The 23348-nt window shown below is 35.8% G+C and overlaps 1 protein-coding gene across 2 annotated transcripts; it reads right to left on the bottom strand.

Annotated features, from left to right (window-relative positions):
* Window positions 1-6210: 6210 nt before the first annotated feature.
* Window positions 6211-21494, bottom strand: LOC140151401 (vesicular integral-membrane protein VIP36-like). 2 transcript variants are annotated; one of them, XM_072173732.1, is made up of 8 exons: window positions 21318-21494; window positions 16703-16818; window positions 12998-13112; window positions 11657-11739; window positions 10729-10890; window positions 9495-9609; window positions 7509-7622; window positions 6211-6442 (listed from the first exon to the last, which is right to left on the bottom strand). In XM_072173732.1, exons 1-8 carry the CDS (start codon window positions 21457-21459, stop codon window positions 6279-6281), a joined length of 1011 nt encoding a protein of 336 aa, XP_072029833.1. In that variant the 5' UTR covers window positions 21460-21494; the 3' UTR covers window positions 6211-6278. The 2 variants fall into 2 exon arrangements, with proteins under 2 accessions (XP_072029833.1, XP_072029842.1); XM_072173741.1 differs by having other exon boundaries at window positions 16703-16812.
* Window positions 21495-23348: the final 1854 nt, after the last annotated feature.

Here is a 23348-nt window from a genome sequence, read left to right as displayed (position 1 = left end):
TCCAGAAATATATTGTTTTAGTATTACAAAAGAACAACCTTCTGCCGACTGGGAATGTGTGGTGTACTGGAGTAGGCGATGAACTTGTATCAGTTCCCATTGGATTTTGCAATTTATTATTATATTTCTCAGAGACAAGAGGGATTGAAAGTCAAAGATGGTCTGAAATAAAAGATAGTAACAATAAATAGCTGCCATATGAAGAGGTTGTGCTCCAGGAGCATACCATGGGAAGGAATCTCATTATATACTCTGCAAAATTAATTGATACCAATTGTACGAATGGACTGCACAATTGGTTTGTAACTACAACATGCAAACACATACAATGTTTTATGAACTAGGTTTATTTTCCTGTTTCTTCTTTTTGTTATTTTAAGAATGCTCATCAAATTTGATTGTCTTACACATGTTACAAATATCATGGACGTGATAATCATACTGGGACAGATAACAAACAAAAAATACAACAAACATAAGTCTATCACAACTACATGAACACTACTCAAAGAAATTGAAGGAACAGACTCATTTTTCAAAAACAGCAGTAACATTGCAAATCAGATGAGTCATTTCATTGAATGTTCAGGAAACAAAAGACTTGCTCTACTCTACTGAGTACTGAAGTCCCTTTACACCAAGGATCACTTTGTCAGCACCGTGAGGACAAGAAAGGGTGAAAATCAAGATTACAAGTTTCTGATCCTTTAAATATTTTGAGTAGTATATATCAGCTATCAGGCTTTGATGTTTAAGGCATGCAAGTGTAACACATGCGCAGGGCACACTTTAAATCGCCTACCTGAGTACGATTTATAGCTTCCTTACAAATATGCCAGAGCCTTAGCTTCTTCACAAGTGCAATTTATAGCACACCTGACAGCTCACCTTAACATTTCATAGAGTGCGATTTGTAGCACGCCTGGTATTATCAAAACTCAAACCCTGAACTATTCATAAAAAGTTTCACATTTATAACAGTTGCGCTGAGAGCTGTGTGAACATATCAAAAAAGTACCGCATTGTTTCCAAAATAAATTGACAAATACACTCAATTGGTTTTCAATTCAATTATTATATCACTCTTTTCCTTAGAGTTAGTGCAGAAATGTGAGCACAACATTATGTTAGGACTGTTTAGATAGTGACACTCCTCATACTGGTTTCATACTTTCTGTCGCTGAGCGGCGCCATTACCGAGTTGACTTGAGTTCATTTCCTAGTAATCTGCCGCTTTGGGCAAAGTAGCGGAGTAATCAACATATCCGCTTGTCGCTGGTCACAGCTAGTGTTTCTGGTGAGACTGCACAGTAAAGCAAAAATCGTCATCAGAGTGGCAAGCTGCAGGAAAGTATGAAACCAGCATTAGCCTATCAGTCAGGTATTCTGCATACCTGCCCAGGACCCTTTCAGTACCATTAAATACTTAGGGAACCAAGAACATCAGCAAGTGTCTACTAGTAGAGCAAGAATCCACTATACCAGCTCCTTTTGATAAATATTTCATGATAGAGGAATGCAAGAAGGAATGGGAGAATAGGGCCTGCATCACAATGATGGCATCTATCCATGTTTCTGCCTTATGTACAGTGTGCAGCTCAAATTGATCACACGTTTGAATTCATTTTGGTGTCATTTACAGTCACAAAAGGAAACCACATCCTTGTATACACTTATCAAATACCAGCCACTGGCCAACATATTGCTGCCTAGAAGCTTTTAAATGATTTTGGATAGTTTCAAACATACCTTTGGTAATGTCCATTCAGCCTTTCCATGTCATTATACACAGAAAACACAAATGTATTGGTTGGGCAATTTGGTAAGGACATTTAGCAGGAAAACAGCCCACTGATTCTATTGATTTGCTATGTGCTTGTAAGGTCCACATGGTATTATTGGTTTATCCTTAGTGTAAGAGAGCACGAAATACTAATAGGATTAGAGTTAGGGTTAGGGATGGGGTTTATGGTTAGGGAAGGGTTAGGGTAGGATTAGGGTAAGGGTTAGGATTAGAGTTGGGATTTGTTTGGTATTCTCTTACACGAAGGATACACCGTATCACTATTACTTTTCACTGCTGATATAGCTATTCTGCAGTCTGCTGTGAGTCAGTTGAATGCAGAGTTTATCGCAGAATTCTAACAGCGTACTTTTTTGCATAACTCACTTATGAACAAACACCAATAACCAAAAATAAAACACATTTATAGAAGAAAATAAAAATGATGTACTATAATACAACAGACACATAAGAGCTGTATGGTAATGCCTCAACTACCTCAACATTTGTAATCCCAGTACTGTAAAACACTATTGTCACAACTTATGGGCTACAATGTTTTTATAAATTTCCACCATAAAATATAATAAAGAGCTGTGTATATATAGCAGGGAGTTAATTTTACAAACTGATGCCTGCACAAATAAGTTGTTTAACAGTAATTTGAAGTGGAAGTCTTGGACTTTTGCACAGAAACAGGAAACAAAATAAAATTACAAATCAAACTAAAAACAGGGAGGGACTAATAATGATCTCCACATTTTAACTACACACACATATCCCAACTTATAATTCAAAAATGATAGCAGATTCAACCCATCGTGACACATTTTTCCAACAAATCCAGGCTGCCGGTCAATCATTTGTACCTCATTGTGATATGCATGATCGCCCGGTAGCCTGAATTTGTTTGAAAAATGTCCCACGATGGGTTGAATCTGCAAAAACAGGTGTTACCAAATTATAGACTGATATCAACAATTATAACATCAAGGGCAAATTATTACAAAAGTATTAATTCTTTTATCTTAAGTACATTTTGCTTACAAATAACAATCATATACGTTACCTTGTGTGTCGTATCAAGACACATAAGGTAACAAAAGATGCCAAGCAAAATATTCTCCATTAGTCCATCCGACACCCTGAAAGCAGAGAGGGATGTCGCCATTTTGCTTAGTACCCATGTTTGTTTAATTACAGGGGTCTGAAAGTAAAGATTTTCAGCCTTAGATAACATTTCATAGCAGGTCTCTTCTATTGCATGATGTGATCAACAGATCATGACATCCCAGCAATATCAAAGATGTAATATAGTATGTGTCCATAGAATATCTTGAAACACTGGAAAAATCCTGAAAATCTGAATTTTCCTATAACTTTGTACAGGGAATAAAACATACAAAAATCCAGAATTCAGGATTAATCCATCCTAGACACTTACATTCCTGGATATCCTGTTTACACATGGATCATTTTACTCTAGCAAAAAAAAATGCCTTCTACACATCCCTTGGTATGTGGCAGGACTAGAGGAGATTCCCAAAATTGCACCTAATCTTGATCACAATCTTGGGAAGTGCTTAGAGGTTCTTGTATTTTGAGCTCTATACATTATCATTATAATTGGGTGCCCCAGCAAAATACCAAGACACCCTCCTGGGGTCATGACCAAGTTGCCATAATAATAAAAAACACTGATTGGGATACATCTTACACATGTGACAATTACACAAGGATCATAACAAATAAAGGCCTGGAAAATGATACTCATTTCCAAGCTAAAGTGCCCAAAATTCGATGTTGTAGTGCACATTAGTAGTAGGGGTGACCAATGAACCATCAACTTGATTAGAACACTCCCATAGACATGCAGGGAGCTCAACTGTGCACTGCTTGCACAGACATTTCTAAATTGAGCTCATTCTTTTATTTTTCATAATTTTTCTGTAAAAATTGGAGATGTTAATGCCAATTATGTTTTGTAACTATCCTGCAAATTACAGCATCATAACTTATTTGGTTTTTCTGTAAGTGCGAGTCAAAATTGGTCAATCGCCACAGTGCGCTTAATTGCCAGTGGCCCAGTGCAGCACTGCTCAGAATGGCACAAAATATTCAGATGAAAAAGATCAGGTGAACACCTTGACCTACTGAGCTGTAATTTGGCAGAGTTGTTGTTATTACCTCTATCATACCCTCTGTAAAAAGGAAAAAAATACGGACAAGTAGATCTCGAGTTAAAAATTAAATCACCAGCTTCCCTTTGGAATTTCCAAACACCTTTCGAATCATGTTAAATAGACACCTTTCTGAACATAAATGTGAAGTTTCATGCTCATTTGTTGTATTATTCACCTGATCTCAACCCTAAACATTTTCTTATATTTATACCATCTGCACTGATTTGCTGCTATACACGCACAGGAGCTGTACTTTTAAAATACGCGCCTAATCAATAATGAGTCTTTCACTCCATTGTTAAAGTACTGTGCTCTCTGTAGCATATGGTGTGACCAGGCCCTGGATGTGATGGTTTTGTAGCACATGACAGTATTCATTCAAGCCTATCAAGGTCTGTTATTAGCCACTTGCTGAATGGCTGGGCATTATCAGCTATCAAAGAGATACCTTATGCTGCTGCCAATCACAATAGAGGTTAAACATTTTGTTAAAACCCCAGAAGTGATATCAGGATAAAGCTGTGCATGTTGGTACTTGATTGTTTGGATTCATATGTTGAAAATCCCTTGTAGTACATTAGTATTTTTCTTATGTGTAGTGTATATTGTTGTGGAAAAAAAGTTCACACTGGACTTTTGATTTTGTGCCACTTTGGCCATTATGGATGATTTTTGGCAAATGTTTTCTAAAAGCATGATTTCAGTGCCTCGGTTTGAAGAAATACTTAATGCTATTGACTAGTAAAGTGCCATTTCATAAGAAACCCTTTGATACTTTCACAATATGCTTGTTTCATGTTTGCATATATATTAAAATAAAGAAATATAAAAAGGTAAATATATGCTTATACCAATTTTGCTCACATTGCTATATTTAGACTTTGTCAATTTATTTCGTTCCAATGACCGGTCAGAATGGGAAACTTTGAAAATTCATAATTCGAAAAGTTTTTGACCGATTTTGACAATTTAACCACCAAAATACTTCTGTTGATGAGTTCTTTCCAGAAAATAATTTTTTGTAGCAAAAGGGGCAACATGAAATTATGATGGTCATCCCTATTAGTAGTCATTGATTACTGGCCCAAACCTGGGCTCATATACCTGTTCCGGATTATGATTTGTCATAGGCTTTATGTTGTGATCCTTTTGATCAGTGGTTCGTAACAATGAAAACGTGAGCCAGTTGACCTGGCAACGGTCATATTCTAACGTGCACTACGCCAGCGAATAGCAACACATGTGGTTCCATACTTGGGAAAACAAATTCCTCCTAAAGATTCCCTGCTTTTTCAACCTACATATACTATATTATTATTGTCATATAATTATGTTGATCATACCCTGACCAAATATTAGCTGATTGTCAACAACTTTCACTCTGATCTTTTGGGTTCTGCCTTCATACAGATTGAGTAAGGTTTAGTTTAGCATTAAGCTAAGCATTGATTGCTTACATGAAGGCCATTTTTAATCTGTAACCTTACAGTATAATTTTATGCACTAGTGCAGTGTTTGGGTAAAAGCTCAAGAAATTAGCCCTCAAGAGTCCAGACTCAGAATTGCCCTGTGCATAACGTCATGGTAATTCTGTCAAACTGGATTGTCAAGCATGGGACTAAAAGAGTGAACCCTGCCATTTATTGGGAAAATCTTGAAACTGAAGGATACTTGGTATCTTTAAGCTTGAGTATTACAAATGGTCAAGCATGTATTGCTTAGCGTGCATTAAACAGATCGCAAACAAGCATGCCTTTTAACTTGCAGTTTGTCAGGCGCAAGGCAGACTCCAGACTCTTTATGCTCATTTCTTTGGTAAACACTCAACTAATCATAAGGCTCATTTACTTTTACAGCAACCCATGTTATGATAAGGTGAGCTACTTCTTGATTTGCACGTATATGAGTATCAAAATTAATCTGAAACTATAAAAAAAAAAAAAAAAAAAAAAAAAAGCATTGCATACTATTACTACAGCTTTGCTTCTTCTTTAATTAGGCTTAAAACAAAAAAGTTGTATTGCTCTTTCGGTTAGGTTATTATAACACAACTCTAAACATGGAATGATTTGTCAAAGAAGCCCCTAATAACTCAAGCCATTTCTTTACCCATTTTCCAACATTCCTCTTTATAAGGAAGCAAGATTTGGCTTTTGTTTTTCAAACAGAAATCAGGGTAGTAGAGTAAAAAACAAAAGTAAGATTTGTAGTTTTGTTTCAAACAACAACAATCTATCTAAATGATTTGCTATATTTAAGAAATACCTAGTGTTTCTATACCTAATAGTGTAAAAAAATGTTGTTTCTATATCTTAATAAAATCTTTTCCGTTGTTGTTCTTGTCTTTTTTGAAAAACGACAACCCCAACAACAATACATAGAATGACACCGATAATAATACAAAATATTAGTAGAAACATCCTTTTCCAAGTCAGTGTGGCATTTTTGAAAGCACCCTTAGGATCATCTACATGATCTGAAAAGATAATTGAAAAAACAAACAATAAGCAATTATTTGCATATATGAATGAACTACTTCAATAACATTAAACTGTTAATTACCATAAACAAAATATAGATACACACATCTTATCTAAGAGTTCTGTCAGAGACTGTATTTCACTGAACCAAATCAAACTGCCATTAGAGTGAGGGGGTACACTTTTTGTGTGAAGTGCAAACAATTGAATACCTGAGTGGAAGAAGAGGGCCCACCTCCATTTTTTTTACAAAAATGAGTTAGACCCATCATTTTATTGCCAGCAGACTGTTCTTCCTTGCGTGTGAAAGATGAGCCAAAATCCACTCTCTTAATAGACTTCCACGTACACTTAATCATTATTTTCATGGCAGAAAGTTACTAGGCAAATCCAAACAAATGTGTCTTTGGCGTACGCCACGCGCGTATCTACACAAGCGATTCCGCACGCATGCATGTGATAGGACACACACAGGGGAGCCAATAGGCCGATTTGCGTACCAGAGGCCAGTGAACGGAATATACGGAAAGAAAGCAAGAAACAAATACAAGAAATGGAGGACAAAAGAGGTACATATAGATGGGATAAAGAAAAAAATAAGGTATGGATTGGTTACTGGTACAGGGTTATGGTTTAGGGTACAGGATGGGATGGGATTAAGGGATTACGAAGACGATCAAAATCGTAAGGGTACAGGAGGAAGGAAGGAAGCTAAAATAATGAAGAAAGAAAGAAAAGAAAAGAAAGGAAAAAAAGAAAAGAAAAGAAGAAAGAAATATTGGGCTTTAATTCTGTGGTCTTAATTTATCATGCTTATTTGGTGTGTGGGGGGGTGAGAAGAACAAAAGGAACAATGGTATAACTCGCCATAGTATTTACTATGTTCAGTGATTCATCCCGTTTTCGCTCTCATTTACTCAGCTAGCGGGGGCCGCGCAGGCACTCCCGCAAGTACTTCCAATTGGCAGACAATATGCAAAAGTATCATATCATTGTACTCATCTGTGTTGTTAATATTGATCTAGATATCATAATGTCAATTTCAAGCAAACAATTTCTTACCTCTAGGTGGAGAAAATAAATCAGCTGAAGGTTCTATATTGGCATAATCCATACTCTCATCTAAGTCTGGTACTTCTAACTCATAAACTTTTACTGACACAATGTCATGATTATCTGTGAAGAGAAATTTGAAGGGTAGGTGAAAGCAGAGAGAATTACATTAATTATTACTGAAGATAAAATAAACACAAACATGATAATGGTATTCCTTTCATAGATAGCGAGAAAAATTCGCGGGTTGATGCCTTTATATTTGGTTCTATTTTCCAACATTATTAGTGATAATTTTATTACAAAACAGCCAAAATCACCTGTTTTCTTCTTGTGCATGAAATAGGTAAATAAACACGTTTTATTTTGGGGCTTGTGCATCAGACGCATCAACATCAGTACGCATTTTGTTTAATTTCTCTCAAAACAAATAATATTAAATTAACCTATAATTATTAAATCTTATTTACACAGTAACATTACAATTTCACAAAATCACACATTCATTTGTGACCCACGTCTGCGAAATTATGAATTTTGAAATAATGAATCTTATTTACACAGTAACACTACAATTTCACAAAATCACACATTTATTTGTGACCCACGTCTGCGAAATAATATATTTTGAATATACAGAACCAAACCAAAATATGCCCGACTCACTTGTGAGTCTTGTTTTCATTTTATCATTTAGTGCAAGCAGTGATGTATTGCTCACATATATAGGGTAAGGATAAAATACATTATGTGCATATAGGCATTTTTTTAAAGCAATATGGGCATTAAAACAATTAAAAAGAAAAAAACGGTCAATCCAACAAATGGTATATATCTTTGAAATATATATTCTGTTCCTGGCTTTGTGGGACCTAGAATGGAATTTCACGTAACTTTATGATGTATAGTAAATCTCAAAATCCAAGTAAGTTATGATGTATCGTAACTTTCACTAAGGGATATACGATTGGTACACATTGCAAGTAATAAGCAAAACATAGTTAAGTTAGAATGAGTACAGAATACTCACAATATGATGGGTTACTTCTGCTATAATGGGTAAAAAAGTTTGAGTGAACCACACCCAAGGGGTCCACTTCACTAAACTTTATGAAACTTTAAATGTCTCAAAATTAATCGTAACTTACAACATAATGTAAAATCCATTTCACTATAACGACTTATGATCGATACACTTCGTAAGTAATAGGGATTTACTACAAGAGCCCTACATAAAGTTACGTCTCGTAAATGGATATACATAACTTGCGAAGGGTTAAAAGTTTAGTGAAATGGTCCTCTGGTCACAATTACCCTCTGCTTTCAAAAACAGTACCAGGAGGTGTTTTATCTGAGTGATAAAAGTCACACTGGACATATTGAACGTGTGTGTCATACCAAGGATTCTCCAGTAATAATACACTATAATAGGATAAGCCACACATTTGCGCAAATGAAGTCAGTCACACACTCAATGCGTGATCATGCACATGGTGGAATGTGCTGTGTAAGAGACTGACTTGTGGAAGAGGTGATGCATGTTTATGTTGTCACGGCCGTCGTTTAAAAAAAAAAATGATGAAAAACGGCGAACATTTGGTCGTTTCTTTCCATTACTATTATATTGTGAAAAACCAAGTAGCTGAGGAGTTAGCTCAATATGCTAGGAATATATTCAAACCGATGCCCCTATGTCGACTTTGTCAAAATAAGCTGTATTTTTGCCTGAAAGGGTCCGAATATTTGGCAGTCGATGTCCGCCATCTTGGAAAAATTTTAAGGTACCAAAATTATGGAATAAGTCTGCTTCACTATTGAAGTAGTACGCATGTTGTTGCCATGCTCATATACGTAAATTTTAGGCTAAACGTTACTACGGTACAAAACTCCCTAACAACCATCATTCAAACTGCCAATGGGTCAATTAAAGTGCAGAGAAGTGACTTCACTTTCTTATACAGGGATTCAATACGAGTGTCACAGCCCTGGTCATACCTGCTAATTCGCCCGTTGCTGCTGATGCTCCAAAGAAATAGCCTGTTGGCAACCTGACTCCGTCTACATCAAGACATGGTTTCCATTCACTTTTACCATCTACATCTGTCATTATCTGCAATTTTAAAAACATGGAAGATAATTTGCAAATTTCCCTGTTTTAAAACAAAACTTGCAACGTACAAAACATTGTAAACAAAGATTAAAGCTACTTGGTTTGTATAATACATATATATGTCTTTGAAAACCTAGGGATTAAATGATGCTGATATTTCACTTTAAACTTTGCCAACTTTAAACAACAACAACAACAAGGGGATAAGATAAGAAAGCTCTATGCTCCATATGCCCAGTGGTTACCATGAAATAGCTCCCGGTTAGCCTCTTGCATATCAACACATATCAAGTGTTATCGTAACCTGAAGGGCAGTTCTCGAACAACAATGCTGGACTAAGGGACCTTATAAAAAAGTACAAAAATACCCAAAATATATTTATATAAATTAGGGGAACCAAAGCCCTGAAGACCCCTTGAAGTGGCTTTCGTGGTTCATAAAAAAATTTAACATATTTGTAACAGACACACCAATACATGCATCAGAGCTCCCTTTCCAAACTTCATTTGGGGCAGGCAGGGACAATAACTTACATTTCTGAAGCTCTAATAATATTAATGACAGCAGCTGCAATATATTGGACTATAATGGGAATTCATCAGGTGTGCCGGTATTATTTCATTAATACTTACACCAGTTGTGTGGTAATGATTCATGCTAGTGGTGAGAGTTAATTGAACATGTAGCATGAGCATATAAGCAAAAAGATCTTATTGGAATAGGAAACCAGTAATTCTCATGAGCTATAAAATGTTGAATAAACCCTACTTAAATGGGCAATTTAGGCATACTTCTTACTCCAAAACATTGTAAAACAATGTCCATACTTTTTTAAATCAAATTTAATCATGTCATCAATGACTTTGCTATAGACCACTTGACATGTGACGTCATTGCCCGGCAGTATGCGCACAAATTATGGCAATATCCATTGTTCTTTGCCCTGCAGTGTAGGGCATGTGTATTTTAAATCGCCCACCACATTTCACATAGTACAAGAAAGGCATTGAACAGTGTAGCGGTTCGTTCAAGCATATCAATAGACCAGTCCCTCGCCTTTGTTGACAAACAATGATGTCAAGTGGTCTATAAACTTAGTTCAAGTCAAGCATACTTACAGTTAAACGTTGTTTATAATATCTAATGGCTATTTGTGTTTCATATTGCTTATTTCTGAACTGTGCAGGACAACCAGCCAATTCTGTATGTGTACCGTCTCTATCGTGATCATAATGTAGTGTACCATTATTTATTTGAGCTGAAATATATGGGTGGGCATGCTGAAAAGAAAATGAGGCAAAGAACAACATAGTCAAATCTACACTAAACTGAGGAATACAATTAAAATTTACGGTTCCGAGGTAATATATTCTAAATATATAAATATACCACACACTCCTGACTGTGTCAATCAGTTTTAGCAACCAGTACCCTATCTTACTTTTAGGCCACATTAATAAAAAGGTTTGTCTCAAAAGCTTCTGATGTTTAAAATCTAATGTGGAATGCAGGTTATTATTTGCTTTAATTTCCAAATTAAATAATATTTGATTCACTACTAATATGCTCCGCAAAATAATCACAACTACAAAATGTATGATTTGCTAGCACTTTGAGACAATTGTTTTTATATTAATGTAGCCTTATAATTATGTGACAGTTTACGACGAACCAGGTGTAAAGTTGAAATCTTCCATTATTAGATTTTGAATTAGTTATAAAGTAAAAAATCAGCTTTAAAATGATGTATCACATGTGTTAACTTATTCCTCGTGAAATTCCTTTGTTTCATATTGATTTTTTTGGGTTTTTTAGCCATATCTCTGCATAGGCCCTCTAGTTCATGGTGGATGGTCACATTATACCAGCAGTAACTTCTACCCATGGGCATTAAACAAAATAATCTACTTGTACTTCCCTCATAGAGATAATGAAGATATCATTCACTTCTACTTTCACACATCTATTAACAGGAAATGCTTGCTCTAGATAATGAAGACAGGATTCTAACCCAGATTCTATTCAAGTTGACATGTATGTACTTACATTATGTGGGCCGTTGTGGTTGCTGTATGTATCAAAATATATGCCCAGTCCTGTGTGGTAATCCTGATTGCCAAATACATCCCCTACAATCACAAAGTTATAGATAAGTTAAATTTTTGACTACAGCTACAGATGAATGGATTGGACACACATCCTACATGACTGAACATATCTGAGGGGTATCAAAGTTTTAGAAATCGCCCAGAAGTGAAAGAGCTATATCAATGAAATTTTGTCAGTGCAATCACGGGTCCTTATGTACATTATGGTTCAAAATGGTCTCATAGCTTTGTTTACTTTTTCTACAGGTGGCACTAGATGCCAATAACCTGCTGCCCCAGTTACTGCGCATAAACTGCAAGATTGAGAAAATTGAGGCAAGCAGCATTATTAAGATCCTGCCTTTGAAGGGTTGCAGTGCCTAGAAAATTGATGATGAAATGAAAGTTATCTTCGGTGGTGATTGTGATATGTCACTGTCGCTTTTTGGAAAAGGAATTTTTATTTCATCACAGATTTTCTGGGCACTGTAACCCTTAAAATGGAACTTAATCATGATGCATGCCTCAATTTTCTCCATTTTGCTGGTTATGCGGTTACATAGGCAGGTAGTGACATCTAGCTCCTGTAAAAAATGTAAACATACTTATGAGACCATTTTTGCACCATAGTGTACATAAGGACCAGTGATTGCACTGACAAAATTTCATTGATAAAGCTCTTTCACTTCTGGGCAATTTCTAAAACTTTTGATACCCCCTCGTATACATGTATCATATCCATGCACACCCATACATAAACATTGGCAAACGTGGACAACGATACAACCAGAGTTTTCAATATCCAACTGACAAATAGGTTTATTTTTATTCATCGAATAGTGACTATTCAGGTTTTCACTATCTCAAGAGGAGACTGACCGTCTACCCCTCCAACTGTGGTCATTGTTTGTAATGCAATTTTCACTGCTTTTTTTCTCAATCTAGAAACACTGTCCTAAGTTACACGCACATTTCTTATGTGCATAACACATATTTCTTATGAGTGTGTCCTCGCTTGCTGATTTTACAAACACACCCCACAACACAAGGATGCACCCCCCCCACACACACACAGACCCACCCTGGCATGCACCTCCCACCACACATAATGAACTTGAAGTGCCCTGAAAAGTTAAGTTGAACTCCCCAAATATTCACTTATGAATTATTCAATATGAATTATAATTATGGTAGGTCAACAACACATACATGTTTGTAGTCTACAATATATCATTCATGTAAATTACAATGAGAACATCGGAACAACAAACACGATTATAACATGTATATAGATACCTACCAGCCCTCATACGATCCTTGGTATACCATAATGCAAAGCCGTCTCCATATAATGATTTGCCTTGTCCATGGACTTTAAAATGACAATGCATCTCCCAGTTGGGTACTCTAAGTGGCTGAAGAACAACAAAATACACTTGTTAAAATTAGAAAACTTGGAGAAAGCCTTGCTGAAATACCTTACCTTAAAATGCAGCGCATCTGGAAAAGTGTGGAATCTAGGAAGCGTATTCCAGGTCAATTTTAGGATTTGGAAGGAAATTTGGCTTCCCAATGTAAGAAATATATTACAAATCATGGACAATGTCATCTTAAAATTTGACATATCTTCAATCTTCATGGGAAATAAAATATTTTTCCAGCCCTGATATATACAGATTTGAATAAATTTGAATTGTTCATAGTACACCTAATAAAAGAACTAGGAATGGATGGAATCCTGAAAATGACCCAATATCTGCATTTTTCAGTCATCTGTCCTTAAACTGCATGTACTTTCCATAATCAGTCAATTCCTAGATCTTACTAAGCATGAAGGTAGTGTGTACAATTTGCCCAGTTGTGATTTAGGATTGATTGCTGGGTAAATTTACTCAATAAAATGAGATACTGTTCATGTTTTAAATATCTGTATGTTTCAAAGGGCTATCAAAGCATGAAGCTACATCTATCTCTCTACTACCTTCATGACCAAAGGTACTACCTTCATTTACATGGTTTTCTTCATGTAACTGCACTATGTGCATGTCTACTTACATGTAGAGGGGGGAGGGTGAGGGAGGCTTATTTTTGGTCTCGAGGTGGGATGGTCTTAGAGGTGATACACACCTGTTCGTCCCATTCTCTGCACTGGTATCAATTTGTATTTTTTACCCATTTTAGATATATGTATATTATTGTATTCTTTTCCGAATGAATTTTGCTATTTTTATATTTAACTGTTCTTATGATATTGTGCAATCACCAGTGTATATAGTCTAATAAATAAATAAAGTAAAAGCTTTCTAATGTGTTCTGTTGATGCTGAGGCTAGTGATTAAAACTTTTTGTTATCAATTCATCTATTAATGAACTTTTTTAACAATACTGTGTGAAATTTGGTGGAGGTAAAGGTAAAGCATGTTATTGTGGGATAGGCTTTCATGGCGGAGTTCATAACAATTAGTAATTTTTTGTCGGGTTCGCCCGTCGGACAAGTTTAGAACTGTCATGATTTTGTCAAGAGTAGCTCTGACTTCTTCAGGACAGCTCTTCAGTGAACTGCTCTTTTCAGAGCCACCAAACCTTTTACATAATTTGCAGATAGCGAGGTCTGCTTGTTCTCTGTTGACAAAGGACAGTCTTTAGTGAATGGCACTTTTCAGAGCCATCAGCAGGCCAGGTTGCGACCTACATGTCTCATTCTTAGGAACTTTGTCCTGAAGAAGTAAGAGCTACATGTACTCCTGATGGAAGCTTGACAGTTCTAACTTGTCCATCGGCGAACCCGCTAAAAACTTACTAATTGTTGAAATATTATTCTGTCAAGTTTCATTGGTAGAATGTAAGATGTTGACAAGACATAATGTGATTTATGCACTTTTTGCCAAAAAGTTATATAAGTGTGCTTTGCCACAGTATATTAATATTGCATCTCATAATGTGGTAGGTAAGCTTTCATAGCTATATTATATTGTTAAATCACTTGTATTTCCCACTGGGGAAAGAAAAAGTGAGAGAGAAAAGATTGTGTGTGTGCATGCCACAGGGGTGTGTGTGTGTGTGTGCATGCCACATGCAAATTGCAAAGTTCAAGTGGGTTAGTAAACTTAGTTTTGTTAGCAGAAAGCAGAAAATCTATACATTTTCATGAGGCCAATTCATTGCATGAATGTGTTAGTACTATTTCTATCATATGTGAAAGTGCATAGGAATTTAGAGATATCCAAGCCCTTATCAGAGTTCTTATCTGAACAGCATCAACATAGCTCTGATTCTTAAATGTGTGCTGTCAAACAGATTTTGTTGTGTCTACAGAGTTTTGAACTTGAAGCACTTGGTTCACTTAGTATTAGTTCACAAGATGTTTTACTTTCATGTGTAAAAATGCCTTAATTGTTAGAAATTGGAAATAGAAAATGAATAATGCAAGCAAGCATGTACTTTAATAGAAGGAATCATGCAAAATTATCAGTCATCATGAAACATTCATGTATCTCTATATGCAATCTTTATCAAACAAACCAGATTTTATATTGAGTTAGTAAGTTTATTTTCATTACAAGCTGAGGTGGCCCCTGTCAAAAGAGGCCATCATTAAGGTAGCTGCCTCGGATACAACACCCTTGCAGAAAAATAGCTCCTGTGTCTGATCAATCAGGTCTATTCATTTAAATCTTTAACATAACAAAGAAAAGTATTTTCCCCACCTATTTTAATTGTCTTATAAGAATTGTAACAATTCTTATGTTTTTTCTTTATTTTTAGAAAATTCCCTTAATTTTGACAGTTTTTGATTTTTTTTGCCCACTTAGGAAGGAGCTATGGTTACCAAACTTTCAGGGATAGTAAATAAGCTTAATATCTAAATTCTCTCGTCAGTTTTTGTGAATAAAGTGTTTACTTTTTGAAAAAAATTATTTTTTCCATTTTTAATTTTAGGGAATGTTCAAAACAGTGTAGCTTAAAATAGAAACACTTAATTGGAAAAAACTGACGAGAGAATTTAGATATTAATCTTATTTACCATCCCTGAAAATTTGGTAACCATAGCACCTTTCCATGTTGGCTAAAAAAATCCTAGAATTTAGGTAATTTAGTGTTTCTAGAAAAAATCAAAAAATCATAAAAAAGTACCAACATTCCTGTTAAATATATACTTAGGTAACACTAAGTTAGAAAATAAACTTGGTTTGTATTATTCTGTGATATATTGGCAGCAAAATGAAACTTAAAACTTAAATATACAACTGCTATAAAGGAGAGAAAAATCAGTTTTAATAAAATCTTTGTTTTCAAAAATGTTGCTATTTTGAGAAATTGGCAAAGTGCCAAAAGCCCTTCCCTGTAGGAATTCAATGGGATTTTGAGATGACAAAAATTAAGTAACTCAAAAACGCTTTGTTGGAAAAAAAAAAAAAAAAAAATTAAAACTTGGCAAGTAAGGTTTTCTCATCAATACACACATCCTATATCATTTTCAAGGAGTTCTGAGCATGACACCGTAGCCGATACAGCCACCTTAAGTGTTAAATGTCATGATCAGTCTCAGATGTTTGATCACATACATGTAATGTGGCTGTTTGAGCATCAGATGCACATTCGCTATCTAGATTTCTTTAAAGGTGTTAAAGTACTGTAATGGAACCATGCAAGATTGTTAGTGTGTGTTGAGTGTGTTAGCATTTAAATCCTGAATTCATTTTCTCTAGGCATGTGCCTACTATCAACACTCGACTGCATGCATGTGCCTGGAAAAAGAACAAAGGACTTTCCTTTAATACTAAGCCAGGAAAATTCCCAAATAGCAATCTCTTCAAATGCACCTCGAGAGTCTCTGGTCAACTGGCTGACTTTTTTCTTTTGAATTTTACAAAATGGCGCTCTAGACATTCTAATCTCCTGATTCCAAAAAGTTAACCTTTTGGTATAGTTGAGAGGCTCAGTTGATGAAATTACCATTCCACCATTGTACTTACCAAAGTTTCTACACCCCTCCACCACTTACCACTTTGTTCCATATTGAGCCACTACGACTCTGTTTATCTGGTGTTAATCTAATATAACTATTGGTGATCATCGTGTTGCCTATAATGTCCCACATAGGTAGACTAGCACCTGCTCCTAGGAAAAAATCAGCCAGAAACAAACGGCGCAGATAATAACACCATCAAGTATCTGTTTAAACATAAGCAACTTTATATAGCCCTTATTATTCCCGTGCTGTTTCAAAATATGGTGACAAAGGCAACATTATCTAATTTTGTAATTACTTTTCTAACAAAAAATAACAACAATTAAAATGTACTTTGTACTTTAGAGACAAACTGGGGTAGACCAGCAGTCTCAGACCAGGTGGTAATTCTAATATCTAAGAATTTTATAAAAAGGGCAATTGATGCAAGCAAGATGGGTTTATTTTGTAATTTAACATGAATAAAATGAATGTAAGTAAGACTTTTTTTTTTTGACCCAAGTTAAATATCCTTTGGGAGCCCTATTGTTTTGGAAGCAGTGGGGTTTTAGAATCCGATGGACCCTCATTCCCCCAGAAAAAAAAAATTAACCCCTAAATTTGAAAAACAAGGTAATGCTAACTCTGATTCACTCTACTTCTCAGATTTGATATCAACTTCCAATTTCATCCTCACCAATGTACGTCAATAAACCCACACTTGCTTTCTTTCGTATGGTACTCATACAGCTAAGCATCAGAATCTAAGTACATAGCTTAAAGTCCAGATGCCTTGTTGTTGTTATTGACACATTTTTTTAAAATGCTGCTTTTCAGCGCTTACCTTGTGAAATCCAATTGTTAGATTCAGTACCGTATTGAACATTCTCAGAACTTTATTGGAATGCACACCATTCCAAAGCATTTCATTGGAAACATCTTTGGAGATTAAAGTTGGGACCATTTAGAATTCAACAGAATTGACAATTCTCGGAAATGACAACAAATAACCACCTGTGCCATTCTGATGTATTATTAGTATTAATAATACTCGGTGCCAATAATAATACACCTATTGACAAAATTTTGGAACTTCGATTTATTAACTTCAAATTAATATATATTATAAATTACAACATTTACTAACCGCAAGGAATTATGGGATTTACTGAAAAGGTCAATTGCACCCAAAAAACTTAATTTAGCATGATCGCATTTTCCACCAGTGCTATACATAGCCTAATCTTTCTTAGAAAACACTTGGTAATAATTCTGAAAGAAATGGCCCAAGGATCCCTTGCTACGATCATGATGCGGATGAATAATTCGAATTTTCTAATGTGAAGCAGCTACCTTCTGCACACATACAAAACTGTGTACCGGTATTGAATTATCATAAATTATCTGATTGTACCGGTATCCAATCCAAATAAGGTCACTCACTATCCAAATAAGGCAAGCTGTAACAAACAGCGCCACGCATTATGACGTAATTGATCATTTGATGTTTCGGGAAAATATGAGCGCTGGGCGAATCAATCAATATCCCGATTGGCAAACATTGACTTCCCATTGCAAACCAATGATGATACCCTTCTGGTGTCGTCTTACTCTTACAAAAAAAATGTAGGCATATCTTGTACATGTGAGCCCAGCACTATATATTTTGATTGAGATAGTTTTTACCCCGGCGAATTTGGACAAATATTACCAAAGTTACAGGAATTTTTTTCATCACTGTTTTGTATCGATTTTTGATTGCTTCCTATAGTAGGTTTTTTCAGCAATCGGGTATGTTTTTAGTGCAATTCGGTATTTTACATGTACTTTCGGTGCCAAATTCAGCTATCAAACACTGCCAGGAAGTGATTAAGCACGATCGATATGCATGGATCAAATGGTTGTTGTGAACGATAATTCAATGGCAAAACGTATTGTGTGCGCCATTCTGCATGTGGGCGAAGGTTATTAGCTATGCAAATTTCAATTCAGAGCATGCCCAGACTGCCGATCGAAATGAACCCTAACACCCCAAGCAAACTTTTAGACTGCACTTCTGTATCTAACAGAATCCAACAAAATAGTTAACAGCACACTGCTGAATCCAACACATTCCAGCACATGGATTGTGTTGGATATTCAAGTTATAACTTACAAGAAAGTACCATGGTTCTTTCTAATAGACTGCTGTATCCAACACAATCCAACAATATTTATTTTACATACACACTGCTAATTCTAACAAAATCCATCAGATTTCTGAGAATGCTGCCATGCTAAATCTAACAAGATCCAACACACATAGTTGTGGTAGCAGACATTCTACATGTATATCTAACAAAATCCAACATGTGTTGGATCCTGTTGGATTTAGCAGGTTGTTTAAAGGGGAAAACAATGTGTTAGATTTTGTTAGATTCTGCAGTGTTCCAAAGTGTCAAATTTGTTGGATTTTGTTAGATTCTGCAGGGTCCAAAAGTATTTTCTCGGAAGTAAAGGCTCAGAAAGCGACCATTTCTGGTTTAAATTTGGTTGAATGTAGTATTATTTTGTTCTTGTATTTTCTAAATATATTTTGTCAAAGTTAGCAGGGATAATAAGCATTTACTTACAACAAGTCAGGGTCTGGATTAGCATAACAGTATGTAAACATTAGGCCTATACCGTAAAGTTAAAAGGAAATAAGTTGTAGGCTACATGTATAATGATTGGCTTGACACCAGCTACACTGTCTTGCTTGTTTTATTTGCAAGTTTTCTTCATGTAAAGTATTTTCTTTAAGGGCTCGGATAGCAATGTTTTCACATATTTATAAAATTGCTTTTTGTTCATTGCCAATCTGCACTTAACCCAACATTATATTGTTTTGGCCTGGGGAAAACACGGGGTACAAAATCCCATCAAAGGGTTGCCAAACTACCAAAGTTCCGCAGGATGGATGCAATATATTAAAGGAAGAGGGTCATTCTCCTGCACCACAAATTTTGTTGGCTTGTCATGGGGCTTTTTCCCTGAACTAGGCGACTTTTCCCAGAGAGAGTTTGGTAATTTTGGACCAAATTCGAATTGCAAAAGTCTGCACTCGATTCTAGAAGCGTTTTCTTACTCTTACAAAAAAAATGTAGGCATATCTTGTACATGTGAGCCCAGCACTATATATTTTGATTGAGATAGTTTTTACCCCGGCGAATTTGGACAAATATTACCCAAGCTACAGCAATTTTTTCATCACTGTTTTGTATCGATTTTTGATTGCTTCCTATCATTTAAGTAGGTTTTTTCAGCAATCAGGTATGTTTTTAGTGCAATTCGGTATTTTACATGTACTTTCGGTGCCAAATTCAGCTATCAAGCACTGCCAGGAAGTGATTAAGCACGATCGATATGCATGGATCAAATGGTTGTTGTGAACGATAATTCAATGGCAAAACGTATTGTGTGCGCCATTCTGCATGTGGGCGAAGGTTATTAGCTATGCAAATTTCAATTCAGAGCATGCCCAGCCTGCCGATCGAAATTAAGTACCTGGTGTCAAGACAATGGAGCAGTTTTGTTAGTGCTGCATATCTTATTAAAAAGCCCAAAACTCTCTGCGCATTACAGAAAATATGGCCCTACGGTCTACACACATTTAAAGAAAGTAATTCAGCACCTTTTCACATCAATTTTCACACTTAAAAGGGCATTTCGTGATCCACAGCATCATCCCCACTTTTCTCAAAAAAGTTGAGATTATTATATCACTGGAAACCTCTGGCTACATAATGTGTATTTTTTGTACGGTACAAAAAATTTCTTGCAGATTAATTTGTTTAGCAAAGATATCGTGAAATTTGAATTTCGTTCACGAAATTACAACACATTGTCTATGGAGCAGTGTAATACACATAATCAATAATCATGCATAACTCGCAACAAAAAAATCACGATCGCCGATAACGATGTGATATGGGACTTACATAGGATTACACAGAGATATTTCTTGCCAAAATTTGACCATTTCTAGGTAGCTTGGCCCTACTTTGTCTGCGTTATATGAAAAAGGACAGTCTTAAGTAAGTAAATGTGCAACGCTTTTGATGTTTTGGGAGACTGGGAGGGATCATAACACAAAAATGACGGAGCCTATTCTTGACTGTGTAATATTCCTTCACCACATTCACGGCAATAACCTTATACGATGGACAGTTAGTATCAGTTTGTGAATGAGGACATCGTATAAGTTCCTTGTACTAGATTTGATCACCAATCCCCCAGACCATACCAGCATCTGTATATAATTTAGAACAAGCAAGAGACATGAATGATGATCATGAGACTTGAGAGGCACTCAATCTTATTTTACATAATTTGAATTTTTGGTGCGATCACCCCCCCGATCACACACAGTCAGTGACCGGATGTCAGTGATGTGTTAATTGTATTTACTTTCGTCTGTGTGTTGTCAAACTGGGTGCAGAAGTGCAATGACAGTCACATAAATTTGGTGACTGACACCGTGGTACTGACAATCACAATGCAATGACATACAATAAATGCATTGCATGACAATCATGAGTCATTGACATGTTGACAGTCAATGTGAATGTCTGAGAGTGAGTGTTTGTTCGGTTTGCGGCGGTGCAGCAAATTCGAGGCAACTAATGAGCGACCTCGTGGATTTCGTTACCTGTGTAGGGTCGGATCAAGGAGTGTTCCCTTTTCAAATAATCGCCTGGAGTTTTCTGAGCCTCCTGAGCAAGAGAAAGTGTTAAAAACACGGTAATCAATGGAAGAAAACAGACACATTCTACTGCCCTGTGCGACGCCATTTTCGCTAACCTACGTGTGAAGAAATTATTTATTGAATTTTAACGTGTAACTGAGGAAGGGATCGATTTGTTGACTACAAATAAACTGTTAATAAATTATATTTTAGAATAAAAATTAAACATATATTATCACAAATTTAACTTTAAACTGTACATAAAACTTATTAACATATAAAAAAAGTAGATTGGTTATGATTTTCTAATAATTGTTGCAAAATAAAATACTTCTACCAGGCTATATTTTACTTTTCCTCTTAGCTTTATACTCCAACTATGCGCTTAATTTTAGACCAGCGCTTTTAATAAATGTATTTGATGACAAGCAACGCGATATGCAACGTAAGTCAGCGGCGTATTATGAAAGCAAACCATTAAAGTGTTGCCGTTTCATTTTGAGTATGAACATGAGTGGAACAAAAGTGGAACATGACATAGAAATTGCTAGAAAAAACTGATATTTAATATATATAAAAGGCCGCAGGGTTTGGGGTCAAAAAAAAGTTTTAGGTCTCTAAAAGGGGGGGGCAGAAAGGTTTGACGCCTTATAGAAGGGGGGTCAAAAGTTTACAATTTTGTTTTTTGATCATACAACTTTTGGATTCAAAGTTTTCTTTCTGGTAGAAAACAGAGAGTACGGTCATCTTTGGCGGAGCTAAATCTGATTGGGCCTCAGTCACATCGGGTGTTCCTCAAGGTTCTGTTTTGGGGCCCATCTTGTTTCTGTTATTTGTAAATGACATTAAAGACAACCTCATTGAACCTGTCCTCTCCCTTATTTCAATTTGCTGATGACCATACACTTGTACGCTCTATCATGAACTTTTGAGGATCAAGTTGCTCTGCAGAAAGCTCTTGACACAATTCACTGAGAACAAACTCCCCCTGAATGCTTCTAAGTGTGCTGTTGTTCATTTTTCGAGGTCTTGGGCTTACAGTCTTTTTACATACAAGTTAAGTGGTATTCCATGCAATTAAGGTTGTTGATGAGTATAAACTGCTTGGTGTTGTTATATCGTTCTCTTCACATAGCTTCACATGTTGATAAAATCTGTAAAAAGGTTTCTCGCCTAACTGGTTTTGTCATCAGAACTTCTCGCCATATGCACTTCAGTGCTGCATCTATTTAAAGCATTGATACTCCCTCGTCTTACTTACCGGTATACTGTGCTTTTATTTGGAATCCTTGTCAGACTGGCCTGCTTGATATTATAAGTTAGATAGGCCTAGGCCTAAGAGTCAGAGAAAGATTTCTAAGTTTTGATGTATATGAGCTTATAGGAAGAGGTGTCCTTCTGATCTTTCATATGAGTCTAAATTAGATGAATTTGGATAAAACATGCGACTTATGATTAATTTGATTTGTTCAGGTTGATCTTGTGCTTTGGAATAATTGGTCCTTCTTCTTCCTTTTGCCAATTTTTCAAGCCTTCTAAGGTTAAGGAGTTTTTCGGGTGTCTCCACAGTATTTGAGTTCTCATACCAATGCCTTTTTCAACTCTGTTTTTGTTTCAGTCCTTTCCACGTTTGTGGAATGAACTTCCCACTGATCCGCTCTGCGCCCTCCCTTACCTTGTTTAAGCCCATGTGTAAAGAACATTTTATGATGTAATTATGTTTTTCATATGCATGTTTACTTGTCAATTTTTTTTTCATTGCAATTTCTGTTTTGAAATCTTTTGTCAGTTATCATTTTGTCTAAATTTTGAAAATTTAGCTGTATAATTTGACGCAATAACTTTGTTCACATGTGTTTTATTTATTTTTTGCTGCCTATATCTTGTGCACTGTTGATACATCACGTGTGCATAAGTTATGTCATAGAGTGTTTCACGCCGATTTTTTTCTACAAATGTTTTTGCTTTACATGTAACTAAATATGCGTACCTTGT

The sequence above is a fragment of the Amphiura filiformis genome, chromosome 1 (genome assembly GCF_039555335.1).
Source record: "Amphiura filiformis chromosome 1, Afil_fr2py, whole genome shotgun sequence".
NCBI lineage: Eukaryota > Metazoa > Echinodermata > Ophiuroidea > Amphilepidida > Amphiuridae > Amphiura > Amphiura filiformis.
Note: the sequence above shows the minus strand (reverse complement) of the source record. Positions and strands in the feature narration are given on the sequence as shown.